This window comes from Lepidochelys kempii, chromosome 7 (genome assembly GCF_965140265.1).
Source record: "Lepidochelys kempii isolate rLepKem1 chromosome 7, rLepKem1.hap2, whole genome shotgun sequence".
NCBI lineage: Eukaryota > Metazoa > Chordata > Testudines > Cheloniidae > Lepidochelys > Lepidochelys kempii.
In genome coordinates, this window is record NC_133262.1 from 500,588 (window position 1) to 514,188 (window position 13,601).

The 13,601-nt window shown below is 51.6% G+C and overlaps 1 protein-coding gene across 7 annotated transcripts in view; it reads left to right on the top strand.

Moving 5' to 3' along the window:
• SETD5 (SET domain containing 5) overlaps positions 1–13,601 on the top strand; it is a 173,443-nt gene that overhangs the window by 78,108 nt on the left and 81,734 nt on the right. For 4 of the 7 annotated variants that reach the window (XM_073350785.1, XM_073350778.1, XM_073350781.1 and 1 more), the window contains exons 3-7: positions 3,163–3,268; positions 10,767–10,978; positions 11,296–11,354; positions 11,730–11,917; positions 13,192–13,230. In XM_073350785.1, coding sequence (XP_073206886.1) covers positions 3,163–3,268; positions 10,767–10,978; positions 11,296–11,354; positions 11,730–11,917; positions 13,192–13,230 — 604 coding nt within the window. The remainder of the gene's footprint in view (positions 1–3,162; positions 3,269–10,766; positions 10,979–11,295; positions 11,355–11,729; positions 11,918–13,191; positions 13,231–13,601) is intronic. The other 3 variants (XM_073350779.1, XM_073350782.1, XM_073350784.1) reach the window with 1 other exon arrangement.

A 13,601-nucleotide genomic window follows, 5' to 3' on the forward strand; every position in this document is an offset into this window, starting at 1 on the left:
CGGGGGGGGAACTACTACAGACACGAAGAAGAGGGGCGCGATCAAATATGTTTGAGAACCACTGGTCTAGATAATACTTAGTCCTACCTTTAGTGCAAGGGACTGGACTAGATGACCTATTGAGTTCCTTCCGGTCCTACACGTTTATGATTCTATGATCTGATGGATCACTGAGTCCAGGACCACTTCTTTATTTCTAGCTTTGTAACCATCAGCACCTCTTACCTCAGTGCCTTATTTCACTTTGAAGTCTTGGATCTCAGTAACTTTAAACTGCAGCAGGAGAATGTTGGTAACAGGCTAAGACATTCAGCATGTTTTCTGCCTGGAGATCAAGTAGGACATGTAGGGGAGTCAGATCTACCTGCAGATGTCACTCAAAGCATTCAGAATCCCTCCAACCCTTCTACAGGGCACAGTCTTCCTTCCCCAGCTGTGAGACTTGTGTATGTCCAGCATAGAGCTAGCCTGATGTGCTTTGAAAGAAAAATCCTCAAAATGTAAGCCTGAGTTGGTTTCAACTGCTGTGTGCCAGGTGGAGTTACCCACCTCTCTACAGTTCTAGCACAGTAGGTTTGCGTCTGAAGCATTCTGCACCAATCCCTCAAAGCTAAGGACTTCCCCATATGCAGAGTCCCTGAAACCCTACGAATCTTGGCATGTGAAGTTGGTGGTAGCTAGGCATTGGCTCTGAATAATAAGTATTAGCTGGCTGCACTGTCACTGATGAAGTTTCCATTGCTAGGCAGTGTTTTGTAAGGGTCTTCAGCATCAACTTATCCTTCATGTTCAGGGCGGAGGTGGAAACGTGAGTGGCAGTGTATGCTGAAGGGCCTGGCCATCTTAGCCTTGTTTATCTCTGAAGCTGCCTTGGAGGCTGTAGGTGCTCCACCCTTAATTCAGTTCAGCTTAATTCATAAACCAAACTGAATTAAACGCTTAATGCAGTTTAACTAATCCACTTTAAAATCACACCTTTAGTTAATGCAGATTAATTTTCCTAAATGTCCCTGTATAGACAAAGCCTTAGGCCTGGTCTACACTACAGAGTTAGATCAACGCAAGGCAGCTCATGTCAACGTAACTATGTAAGTGTCTACACTAAAATTTTGCTCCCATCAACATAACTGCCTTGCTGTACTGACTGAATATCTCCACCTTCACAAGCAGTGTAGAGTTAATGTAGCTAGGTCAATGCAGGGGCACTGAGGACACTGCATTGGTTACATCAACTGTTGTTGGCTTTCAGAAGCCATCCCACAATGCCCCACACTGACAGCACAGTCAGTACAAGCGCTCCGGGTGAGGACACGAACCATTGACACGAGTGTAGTGTGGACACACAAAAGTGATTTAATTACTGTGGTGGCTCTATGCCGATGTAACTGAAGTAGACATAATTTTGTAGTGTAGACATGCCCTTAGTGTTTCGAGTTCTGCTGGATTCACACTAGCAACACAAGACCCAGGAGAGAGAATCCTGCTTTTCTGTCTGCTTTGTCCTTTCTCCCATGCTATAATCTTTGAAGGGGAGACTGGGGCCAGGTCTACATTATAAACTTACATCAGTATAACTACTTTGCTTGGGGTGAGAAAAAGCCACACCCCTGAGCAACGCAGATATACCGACCTAACCCCCGACGTAGACAGCACGATATTGATGGCAGGGCTTTTCCCATCGCCACGGCTGCTGCCTCCTGGGGAAGTGGAGCACCTTCCCTGATGGGAAAAGGCCTCCTGTTGGCGAAGTAGCATCTTCCCAGAAGCGCCACAGCAGCGCAGCTGTACTGCTGCAGCATTTTAAGCGTGGCTCTGCCCTAGAACTACAGATGTGATTCAGTTACTTCCTGTCTCGTTTTCAGTGCAGCCATAATGGTGCACGTGCAGTAGTAGTGTGTCCTCTTCCGTCTCCTGTTTTGGAATGCTTCTCAGTTGAGAGGATGTTTCCTTTCTGGTATTCTGTTGCTGACCTCGTTACCTACCACTTCCCTCTGCTGAATTGCAACTATCCCTCCTCTACCCAGGACTCCTGCAGTCCTTCACCAATAGCACACTGTACAATTGATTTTGACCTGATGTTTTTCACCACCATGTGGTGAAAATGTGCACTGTCACTTTAAGTTAGCAGCAAAATTCCCATTCAACAATTGTAGGAAGCACAAAGCCAACCTGCTTTGCCTGTGGCCCTTTTCTGTCCAAGCTATGAGTTTTATTGACCCTTGTTTGCAACATGGAATTATCTTAACCATCCCAAACTGTGCAAGATTTTTTTTTAGGACAACTGTATCTTCCATACAAATTATATTCCCCAAACACTGTGAAGTTAAGTGACACTAAGGCTTTGTCTACACCAGCACTTTTGTCGGCAAAACTTTTGTCAGTCAGGGGTGTGAAAAAAAGCACACACCCCGACCAACATAGTTTCACTGACAAAAGCACCAGTGTGGACAGTGCTATGTCAGATGCTCTCCTGCCGACACAGCTACCACCACTCGTGGGGTGGGGGGGGTTAATTATGCCACCGGGATAGATCTCTCCTGTCAGCGTACAGCGGCGCTGAGAGGAAGAACAACAGGCATAAAGGCAGGAGGGGTGTGTTCAGCTGCAATTTGGAGATGCTCTTTTTGGACTGAGCGGAGGAGAACGTGGTGGTGTGTCAGTGTGGTGAGACTGAGACTAAATCAGCACTGGCCAGGCAGAGGGTGTGGAATGGGGGACAAGAAGGGTGTGATAGGCCCAGATAGAACAAGTCCGTAGAAGGTTTTAAAATCAAGGCAGGAAATCTTGAACTGTATCCAGAGGTGAATGGGAAGCTCGTGAAGGAATATGAGAGTGTGCACATAATGTGGCTGGCTGTGTCAGCATGTTTCTTACTCCTTTCCTGCTTCAGCGTGAGGAGATGAGTTAGTTACTCCTTATTCAGCATGACCTCTGCTTAGCTGCCTGTTCTGTCAATCACAGGTTTATCCTATACCCCCATCCTCCATGTATGAGCCACATTGTGAAGTGGATAATGTACCTCAGTTTCCCTGAGATCTCTTAACAGTGCATTTACAGTTGTGCCAAGTGGGAAAGAGGAGAATGCTGAGATATTGGCAAGTGCCTGATAAGGGGGAATTTGGTGCTACACTGATGTGTCTGTCTTCTGGCAATTTTTTGCAGCCCAGAGTCCGTGGAAGCTAGTCCAGCTGTCGATGAGAAGAATGTATACTCCAGTCATGGCTATGAAGCCACCCAGAGGCACAGCTATCGAGGACTGCCTTATGCAGTGAGTACTCACTCCTTAATCTGCAGAGGATTACGCTGTACTAGCCCCTTACTTTATACTCTGCTCCTCCCCCACATAACACTGAAGTGCTGTTTTATTTAGCTCCAACTTTATTGGCTGCATACTATATAGTCTACTGTGTACCTCTATCTGAGAGAGACAGAGGCGATGAGTGGGTGCGGGCATGTGGGGTCACGTGCCTCCCCAGATTTCTGCCTTCTATTTAGCAACAGCTTCTAGAGGTTTTCAAACTGTGGGGCAAACCTCATCTCAGCAGGCCACGCAGTCTGTCTTGGTTGGTCGGGGCGCAACCAAAAATTGTACCTCCAAGGGGAGGCTCAGTTCAAAAAGTTCGAAATTGGCCTGGTAAGGTGAGTCAGGGAGTGGAGGTCCCTCTCCAAGCTACGCTGTGCAGGGGCTGGTGTTGCTGCTTGCCCCCCAGAACATTCCTCCTTGCCCCCCAAATACTAAACCTCTGTACTAAATAAAATGCGTTGGTTTCCATTACAGGATTTTTCTCGCATACCTCCTGATGAGAGCTCATGTACCCCTAGGGGTATGTGTGCCCCGGTTTGAAAACTGCTGGTTTAGCTTGTTTTGGGGCAACTGCAGTGTGACTGAGTCCTGCCATACCTGCTCCATTTTGTGTGTTAGTTACTCTCAAGGCCCCACATTCTCTTCAGCAAGCTTGACGTAGATTCAGTGGCAAGATCCCCTGGTGGTTCTTCGAGTGATTGCTCATGTGTATTCCAGAATAGGTGTGCATGCTCGCCACATGCACCGGTGCCGGAAATTTTCCCCCTGGCAGTGCCTGTAGAGGGGAGCACCCCCCTGCAGCCCCTGAAGTGGCGTCTGCCTGGCGCGGTATAAGGGGGGCTGCTCTCCCCTCACCCTCAGTTCCTTCTTGCCATCAGTGAAGGTTGTCGGAACTGCTCAGCCCCAGCCTTGCTGCAGCTCGTCCCCAGAACTCTTTGTTTGTTCAGTAGTACCTGTAGTCAGTCAGTCATTGAGCCCAGGCCGGGGCATGCCCCGCACCGCAGGCTTTAAGTCATGCGGCTCTTGTATGCGCTCTATGCCAAGGAGCGACCCGCACGCGGATAGTCTGCGCTGCTTGGGAGAAACCCATATCAGCGAAAGGTGCAAGATCTGTAAGTCTTTCAAGCCCCGGACCAAAAGAGAAAGGGACATTAGGGTCCGGGCCATCCTGATGGAGTCGGCGCTGGCCCCAACCCCAGCATGCCACTCCAAACTGGTACCTGGCACTGCGGCATCAGTACGTGGAGACCCTCTGGTACTATCGTCCAGTCGGCACTGCTCCCCATCCATGGGGCACGCCAAGAGGACCGGAAAGACTCCCCTCGGTGCCGTTGCAAAGAGGAAGTCTGGGAGAGAGGCTAGGCCCATGTCAGCTAGTCCTTGATCCCCATCGGGCTCTAGGCCTCCGACTCACTTTGAGCAGAGTAGTCCGGCCCCTTCGGAGCAGGCCTCTCCGGGTGTCCGGATGCCATCTACACCCAAAGCCCTCCAGGCAGCCAGGGACATCGTGTCCATGCCGGTGCTCGGAGCTCTGCCGATGTTGGCCCCATGCCACGACTGGGATCACCATAGTCACCAATGGCCCAGTACCAGTCTCAGTTGAGGGAACGTTCCCGACACCACTCAGGGCTCAGTCCATGTGGATTGCCCTCAATACCGGCCAGACTGTCCGGATGGGTGCCGTCCGACCGGGATTCCCGGCACCGCTTGTCTTTGCGAAGCGAATACCGCCGGGACCGTGGCAGACGTCGCCAACGGTCCTCGTCTCACAGGACATACCACAGTTGGTTGCAACACAATCGTTGATGCCGTTCCCTCTCGGACTCCTGTTCCAAGTCCCCGCCAAGGCACCAAAGCCCGGCCATCGAATGCTTGCATCTCACCGACGCGGGTCCTCCCGTCAAAGCAACTACTACCGTCAGTGCCGCTCCTCCGCATCGAGATCGTGGTCCCGTGGCTGGCGTAGATCCCAGCACCGCCGATACTCCTGGTCCAGAGGCAGCAGCGGATCATTCCCAGCCTGGCCTCCCCTCACAGCTGCTCGTCTACAGGCCTAGCTAGCCAGCCTGAACAGCTGGCCCCACTGGTGCCTCAGCAAGCGTAATGGCACCAAGTGTTGTGGCCGGCCCAGTGGTACCAGCAGGCACCGTGGCCGCCGGGGCCTCAGAAGCACCGTCGGCATCCCTCTTTCGACCACCAGAAAAAAGGTCGGGGGGACCTGTGTCCTCGGTACCATGCCTGGAGTCCGTCCAGGTGGTGGATCCTCCGGTGCAGGATGACACCCAAAGCACCGCACTGGCCTCGCCCCATCTGGAGGAGCTGATTGCAGCCTCGCCCCCCTCCATCCCGCAGGAGGACTCCCAGGCCCACCAAGACTTCCTAAAAAGGGTGGCAGCGAGCCTCCACCTCCAGGCTGAGGAGATGGAAGAGCCCTCAGACTCCCTGTTCAATGTGCTGTCCCCTTCAGCACCGGGCAGGGTGGCCTTGCCTCTCCATGAAGGGGTGGCAAGAATTTCAAATGCCCTGTGGCAAACACCAGCTTCGTTGGCTCCCATCTCTAAAAAGGTGGAGCGCAAGTACTTTGTACCCACGAAGGGACACAAATATCTGTATACCCACCCGGAGTCCAACTCCTTGGTGGTCAAGTCGGTCAACCACAGGGAGCGGCAGGGGCAACCAGCCTCGACCCCCCAAGAAGAAAGACTCTCGGAGGCTGGATACTTTGGGGAGAAAAGTTTATTCTTCGTCAAGCTTTCAGCTACGAGTAGCAAACCATCAGGTTCTCCTGGGCCACTACGAGTTTAAACTCTGGGAATCCCTCCCCACGTTTGAGGACTCTTTCCGGGAGCGCGATAAGGAGTTTAAGGCACTTGTGGAGGAAAGGGCGGCGGCTGCAAGGGCATCCCTGCAGGCCGCTTCAGATGCATCGGACACGGCCGCATGGTCCATGGCCTCAGTGGTGTCCATGAGACGGGCGTCATGGCTTCTGCTCCCTGGCCTCTCCAGCGAAGCGCAGTCATCAATGCAAGATTTCCCTTTCGACGGGAAGGCTCTGTTTGCTGAGGAAACAGACACAAGGCTGCATGGCATGAAAGACTCCTGCACGACCCTCCAGACCTTGGGCCTCTATGTCCCTCCTCCGGCAAAACCCAAGTTCAAGCCGCAGCAGGCTCCTGCCCAGGCCGCCCTCCCAAAGTACGAGGCTGCCCACAAAAAGCGGCGGGACTATAGAAAGTGCCCGCAACGGCAATCTCAGCCTGCTCCCCAGCCTGGGTCTTCTAAGGGCAGGCGGGCGGGCAGGCAAAAGGCATTTTTGACAGGATGCTCGGGGGGACCCTGCTGGTTCTCAGACGGGACCTACCCCCAGTAAAGCCCAATCGATTGTGTGCTTTCCTCCCTGAATGGTCGCGGCTCACCTCGGACCAATTGGTCCTCAACACCATCTCCCAAGGTTACACCCTTCAATTTACCTGCTCCCCGCCCAACCCACCTCTGCCCCCATCCCTCCTGGGGGACCTCTCTCACGAGGCTCTGCTCGAGCAGGAGGTGGGGCGGCTCCTGGACCTAGGAGCTATAGAGGCTGTGCCCAAGTGGTATTACTCCCGGTATTTCCTTATCCCGAAGGCCAAAGGGGGGCTCAGGCCCATCATGGACCTGCGAGGCCTGAACCACTACATGGTGAAACTCAAGTTCGGCATGGTTTCCCTGGTCTCCATCATCCCCTCCCTGGATCCCTGGGACAAGTATGCTGCCCTCGATCTACAGGACGCGTACTTCCACATCCACATATTCGAGGGGCACAAACACTTCCTCTGTTTCGTGGTGGGACGGAGTCACTACCAATTCACGGTCCTACTGTTTGGTCTGTCCACTGCCCTCAGCGTCTTTACAAAGTGTATGGCGGTGGTAGTGGCCTACCTCAGATGCCAGGGGGTCCAAATATTCCCATATCTGGACGACTGGCTAGTCAAAGGCACCTCCCGGTCGCAGGTGAGGGATCATGTGGCGCTCCTCCTGTCCACATGTACTGCCCTGGGACTGTTGATAAACAACGCCAAGTCCATGTTAGTCCCAGTCCAATGCATAGAGTTTATCAGGGCGCTACTGGACACAACGTCGGCCAGGGTGTCTCTCCCACCAGACAGGTTTGAGACCCTGAAAGGGCTCATCGACTCGGTCACAAGGTTCCCAGTGATGACAACCAGGGCTTGCCTGCAACTGCTGGGTCACATGTCTGCGTGCACAGATGCACTCCATTATGCCAGACTAAGAATGAGGCCCCTCCAGCTCTGGTTGGCCTCGCAGTTCTCCCAGGCCACAGACAGAATGGACAAAGTCCTCACCGTGCCAAACTCGGTGATCACCTGCCTGTGGTGGTGGTCCGCCCCAAACAACGTGCCCCAAGGGGTTCCGTTCAGGGACAGGGTCCCGTCGTTGGAGCTGCTATCCGATGCGTTGGACCTGGGTTGGGGGGCCCATGTGGGGAACTTTCAGACCCAAGGCCTGTGGTCTCTACAAGACCTACCCTTTCATATAAAAGTCAAGGAACTCAGGGCAGTGTGACTGACATGTATGGCCTTCCACTCGCACCTGGAGGGAAAGGTAGTCAGGGTCCTCACGGACAACACGGCCTCGATGTTCTGTATCAACAGACAAGACGAAACTCAATCCTCTGCCATGAAGCCCTCAGTCTGTGGGACTTCTGTATAGCCCACAACATCTACCTAAAAGCCTTCCACTTGCCAGGTGCCTGGAATGTCAGGGTGGATCGCTTGAGCAGGAATTTTGCCTCTCAGCACGAGTGGTCTCTACACCCGGCAGTGGCTCACCAGCTCTTCCGAAGGTGGGGTACTCCCCAGATGGACCTATTTGCGACCAGGCAGAACCGATGATTCCCCCGTTTCTGCTCCAGGGGGGGCCTAGGGAAGGGCACTATCTCCGATGCCTTTACCCTGTCCTGGTCAGGCCAGCTCCTCTACGCCTTTCCCCTGTTCCCTCTGATCAGCAATGTTCTGGAGAAAATAAAGACAGACAAAGCCAGGGTCCTCCTCGTTGCCCCGGCGTGGCCCAGGCAACACTGGTACGGGACCCTCTCGGGGCTGGCGGTAGCTCCGCCATGGCAGTTGCCGCTCCGCCAGACCTCCTCTCTCAGGGCCAGGGCTGCCGCCTCCTCCATCCCAACCTAGCAGCACTTCACCTCACGGCCTGGCTGCTCAGGGGCTAGGTGGCGAGGAAAGGACGTGTTCGGAACAGGTTCAGCATGTCCTCCTCGAAAGTAGACGGCCCTCCACTCGCCGCTCCTATGTGGCAAACTGGTCTCAGTTTTCGAGGTGGGCTGCAGGGCAAGGTGTTTCCCCGACGGCCACCCCTATCCAGCTTATCCTTGATTACCTCCTCCACCTGAGGGCCCAGGGACTGGCACCCTTGTCAGTCAGGTACACTTGGTGGCCATGTTGGCCTTTCATCCCCCGGTGCAAGGGCACACAGTGTTTTCCCATGCTATAACCGGCTGGTTCCTTAAGCGTTTGGACCATCTCTACCCATATTCCAAGCCCCTGGATCCACAGTGGGACCTAAACCTCGTGCTGGCTCATCTCACGAAGGCCCCGTTTGAACCACTGGCCACGTGTTCCTGGTCTCATCTCTCGTGGAAGGTGGCCTTCCTGGTAGCCATCACGTCAGCAAGGCGAGTCTCGGAGCTCAGGGCCCTAACCTCCTTATACGGTTTTTCATAAGGACAAGGTCAAGGTCCAGCTCCGCCCACACCCCGCATTCTTTCCAAAGGTGGTCTCCGCCTACCACATGGGTCAGGACATTTCTCTGCCAGTTCTTTGCCCCAAGCTTCACGCTACTAGTGAGGAACACCGTCTCCACACGCTCGACGTGAGGCAGGCTCTGGCTTTCTACCTCGAGCGGACCAAGCTGTTCAGAAAGTCTTCGCAATTGTTCATCGCCTTGGCTGAGCGCATGAAGGGTCAGACGATTTCCACTCAGCGCCTTTCTAAATGGATCAGTTCATGCATCCGTTCCTGTTATGAGCTGGTGGGGGTCCCCCCGCCGCCCATTGTGAGGGCACACTCGACTCGGGTGCAGGCCTCGTCAGCTGCCTTCGTGGCCCATATCCCCATCCAGGACATTTGTAGGGCCGCCACGTGGTCTTCGGTTCACATGTTCACCTCGCACTATGTGATCATTTCCCAGGCCAGGGATAATGCCAGGTTCGGCAGGGTGGTACTCCATCGTGGGAACTTGTGAACTCCTACCCACCTCCAACAGATATAGCTTGGAATCACCTATTGTGGAATACACATGAGTAATCACTCGAAGAAGAAAAGTCAGTTACCTTTTCCATAACTGGTGTTCTTCGAGATGTGTTGCTCATGTCTATTCCACACCCCGTCCTCCTTCCCCTCTGTCGGAGTTGTCTGGCAAGAAGGAACTGAGGGTAGGGGGAAGCGTGCAGCTCCCCTTATACCTCGCCAGGCAGGTGCCACTCCAGGTGTCGGGGGGGGGGGGGCGCTCCCCACTACGGCTACTGCTAGGAGAAAAACTTCCGGCACTGGTGCATGTGGTGAGCACGCACACCTATTGTGGACTAGACATGAGCAACACATCTGAAAGAACACCAGTTACAGAAAAGGTAACTGTCTTTTCCTGCAATGCTCTGTGAGGCAAATAGGAAAATCTGCAACAGCTTCCTTTAAATTTTAAAATGGAGGATTTTGTTGAATGAACCATATGAATGTGTAACACCTTCCACAGTATCCTCGCTGGTAGTGTTTGATACCAACTGCAATTTATTTTACACTGTCTTCACACTTGGTTTTTAGTGTGCTGCAGATTTTCATATTGAGAACACAACTGTCAGAACTTGAAAAGGTTGGGGAGAAGTTGAAGACTTGAGATATGCAGAGGGAAAGCATGGAAAGTGGTTTGAGATTTTGGGTTAAGCACATTAGCTGGAAGTTTTTTCAAAACGATTAGCAGAGAAACAGTCAATATTGACATTTGAATTGTTCTCAGAGGTTTCAATGTCAACAGCCCATTGAGACAAATTGTGCAGTTCACGTCTCTCAGAGCTATTGCTTCAAGCTATTTGCAGGCTGTTTTCCATTCAGATTGATTGTTGGTTTCCTGGATGGCTGTTGAGTTAGAACTGAGTTTATGCCTACACTGTAAGTTACTTTGATATAATTTATGTCGCTTAGGGGTGTGAATAAGCCACACTCCAGCGTGATGTAAATTGTGGACAACACTATGTCATCAGGAGAGCTTCTACTGTCAACATAGCTACTGCCTCTTGCGGAGGCAGGAGTTAGTAAGCCAATGGGAGAGCTCTGTCCTGTCGGCTTAAAGCACTTTCACCAGAAGTGCTTCAGCAGCACAGCTGCAGTGTAGACATACTCTAAGACTTTGAACTCCCTATGTTCAAAATAATACTGATGGAAATGTTTATTTTCAGGATCATAATTATGGAGCTCCTCCTCCTCCGACCCCTCCAGCATCTCCCCCAGTTCAGACTATCATCCCTCGGGCCGAGCTGAATGGCTTGCACTCACCTGACGAGGAGAACTCTGGGGACAGTGAGAGCTCCTCAGAGGGAGAGTCCATTCCCAGCTGGTGTCACTGCACTCTGTCTCAAGATGGCTTCCTCATCAAGTGTGACAAATGCAGGTAACTTCTGATACATCGCAGAACGGAACGGTTCCTGCTTTCACTTCTATTGCCAGACCATCACATTTGAGTTGGGGATCAACTTTCTGTTGCTGGTTGAAGTGTTCTCTCAAGTGCTTTGCCAAGTATCAGTCCTCCCCCTTTGTTCTGTCAACCTGACAAGTGTTGGTGGCACTAGGAGTGGAGATGAGAATGACAAATTGATGCTCTTATCACCCTGGGCCCCTTGCAGGGCATGCAGCTTGTGACATCTGGTTGACTTTCAAGTTGACTGACCCTTACAAAACTGGCTTCAATTGTTCATTCTCTTTTTGCAGGGGAATGAGCAGGGGAAAAGTGATCAGACTCCGCCGCCGGAAGCAGGACAATGTGTCAGGTAAGGCTGCGTTTATGCTGTGAGTAAAGGTGACACTGTTGTCTCCTCCAACAGGGCCAGAAGGTTCTTTGTTACTGTCTCTCAGTGCTATCACCTGTAGCTGTGATAAACACAATAATGTGTCTTTTTCTCTCCACCCTTGGGAGTCGAGGGATGTGGCAAGTTCTCTGCGGGGCAGAGAGACCAAATATGCAGTAATATCATCTTGTGCAGTGTCAGAAGGTTGGGAGAGCGGCGGAGGGGAGGTTGAACTTGCGGGGCTCTGAGGTTGAGGAGCAATGTCTAGCTAGCAAATCATTGTGAAGGAGGACCAAGAAGCATGCAGATCTCTCCAAGATAGACATAAAGTTGCTAACATGATACTCCTCCCTGCAGGTGGAGACAGTAGTGCAACCGAGAGTTGGGATGAGGAACTCTCTCCCTCCACAGTGTTGTACACAGCTACGCAGCACACACCAACAAGCATCACTCTCACTGTTAATCGGGTCCGTAGAAACAAACCTAAGAAGCGGAAGAGGAGTATGGAGAAAGCTCGCACTGCACCAAAGGCCAAGAAGATCAAGGTATGTGAACATGGCAAAAACATCCCAGACCAAATGCTGGGCACAGTATTGGTGAGTGCAGGCTGACCCCTGCTGCGGTCAGCATGCCCAAAAATGGGTCATCCTTTGGTTACTCCAAGTAAGCCTGTATGGAAAGGAAGTTCTCATGTCCCACCACTGCCTCATCTTTATGAGCTGCTTAGCCACCCCAGCCTGGAGCTTGCAGATTGATCTGTCTTCCCCTTTGTTTCCCTGTACTGCCCTTTGGCATTCAGAGGCTTTAGGTTTGGTTTTGAATTGCATCTCCGTTTTTCTTGCTGGTTCATCAGAATTCAGAAAAACCTGTTCAGGGGTCCACATCTGCTTGTGGCAGAAGGTTCATTGATATGATGGGACTGAAACGTTAGGAGGACACTGTTCTTTTTTTCTCAGAGGTGTGTGCTGTGTGTCTGGGATGCAGTTTCTGGTGGGGGTGGGCTGATTCTTGGGAAGGAGATCTCCATGGGTGCTTTTCATTGTCTAACAGCCCCCTTTCTGGAGTTCCCACAAGTTGTGGCACTTCTGGGTGGCTTTCTTTGAGATGGTATGAGGCTGATGAAAGGATTTGGGGATTTTGAATTGCTTTGGATTGTTCTTCGTCATGCCTGTATGTGTTGTGAAGCAGACAATACATGTTATTTATGTCTTCTTCACCAGCAGCTTGATTAGTGTAGTTTGCTATTTACTTGGGCTTTCCGTGAAATTGATCTGCCGCCACAGAGATAGCAGAATACGGCTTACTTGTAAGGGTTAAGGAATTGATAGCACCATCCCTCTGTGATCTGCAGTGGTTGCTGATAAACCAGCTGGTTCAATTCTTAGAATTACTGAATAATAAAGCTCAATGAGAGATGGTCCCCGACCCTCCTCCTTACCAAGGCAGTTGAGATTGGTCAGCTCACTCTTTCTCGTGGTCCAAAGGTTTTTCCTTAGTCAGGTCAGGGGGGATGAACTTTCTCAGTTCAGGAATACTGTCTGTGAAACTCCCTCTCTGAGAATGTCTGCTGGAGTCCTTCTGTGGAGCTTTTCTGTTCAGGTCCAGCACTTCCTGTTTAAATCTTCCTGTGGCTTCTGCCATTTTTTTGTGAAATGCTGTGATCTCTGGGCCATTGGGCTGGGAGTAATTTACATGTTTAATGTTATCTAATTTAAATGTGATCCTTGGACTCCATCGAGTGGTGGGGGAGAGAGCTTTATAGAAATCTAAAGAAAGGGTATAAATACTGATGGGCATCGTTCTCTTGTTTTGGGCACAGGCCTTTCGAGAAGGTTCACGGAAATCTCTGCGGATGAAGGTGAGTGGAACTGAGCTGCCTGCATGATTGTGTCACTTCTCTCAGCAGTTTTTTTCCTGATTTGTCTGTCTGGGGCTCTCTGATTCTGACACTAGCTTCTGGATAAGCCCTGACCTTTCACGCACCAGAAAGGAACCCTTTCTGAGTTGGTGTTAGAGGAATTTCCCATTGGTTGGTGAACTCTGCTTTCATCTGAGAGGGCTTATCAATTTCTCTCTGCTGGGTAAACCCCATCCTGCCACCTAGGGTGAGGTTGATCAGTGACACCTGTGAGGAGAGATTTTGAGGTGTGAGAATGCAGGATTGAGTCATGGCCCAGTATCTAGTGAGGTAAGCTGTCATTTGACTCATCTAATCTAATGTACTTGTAC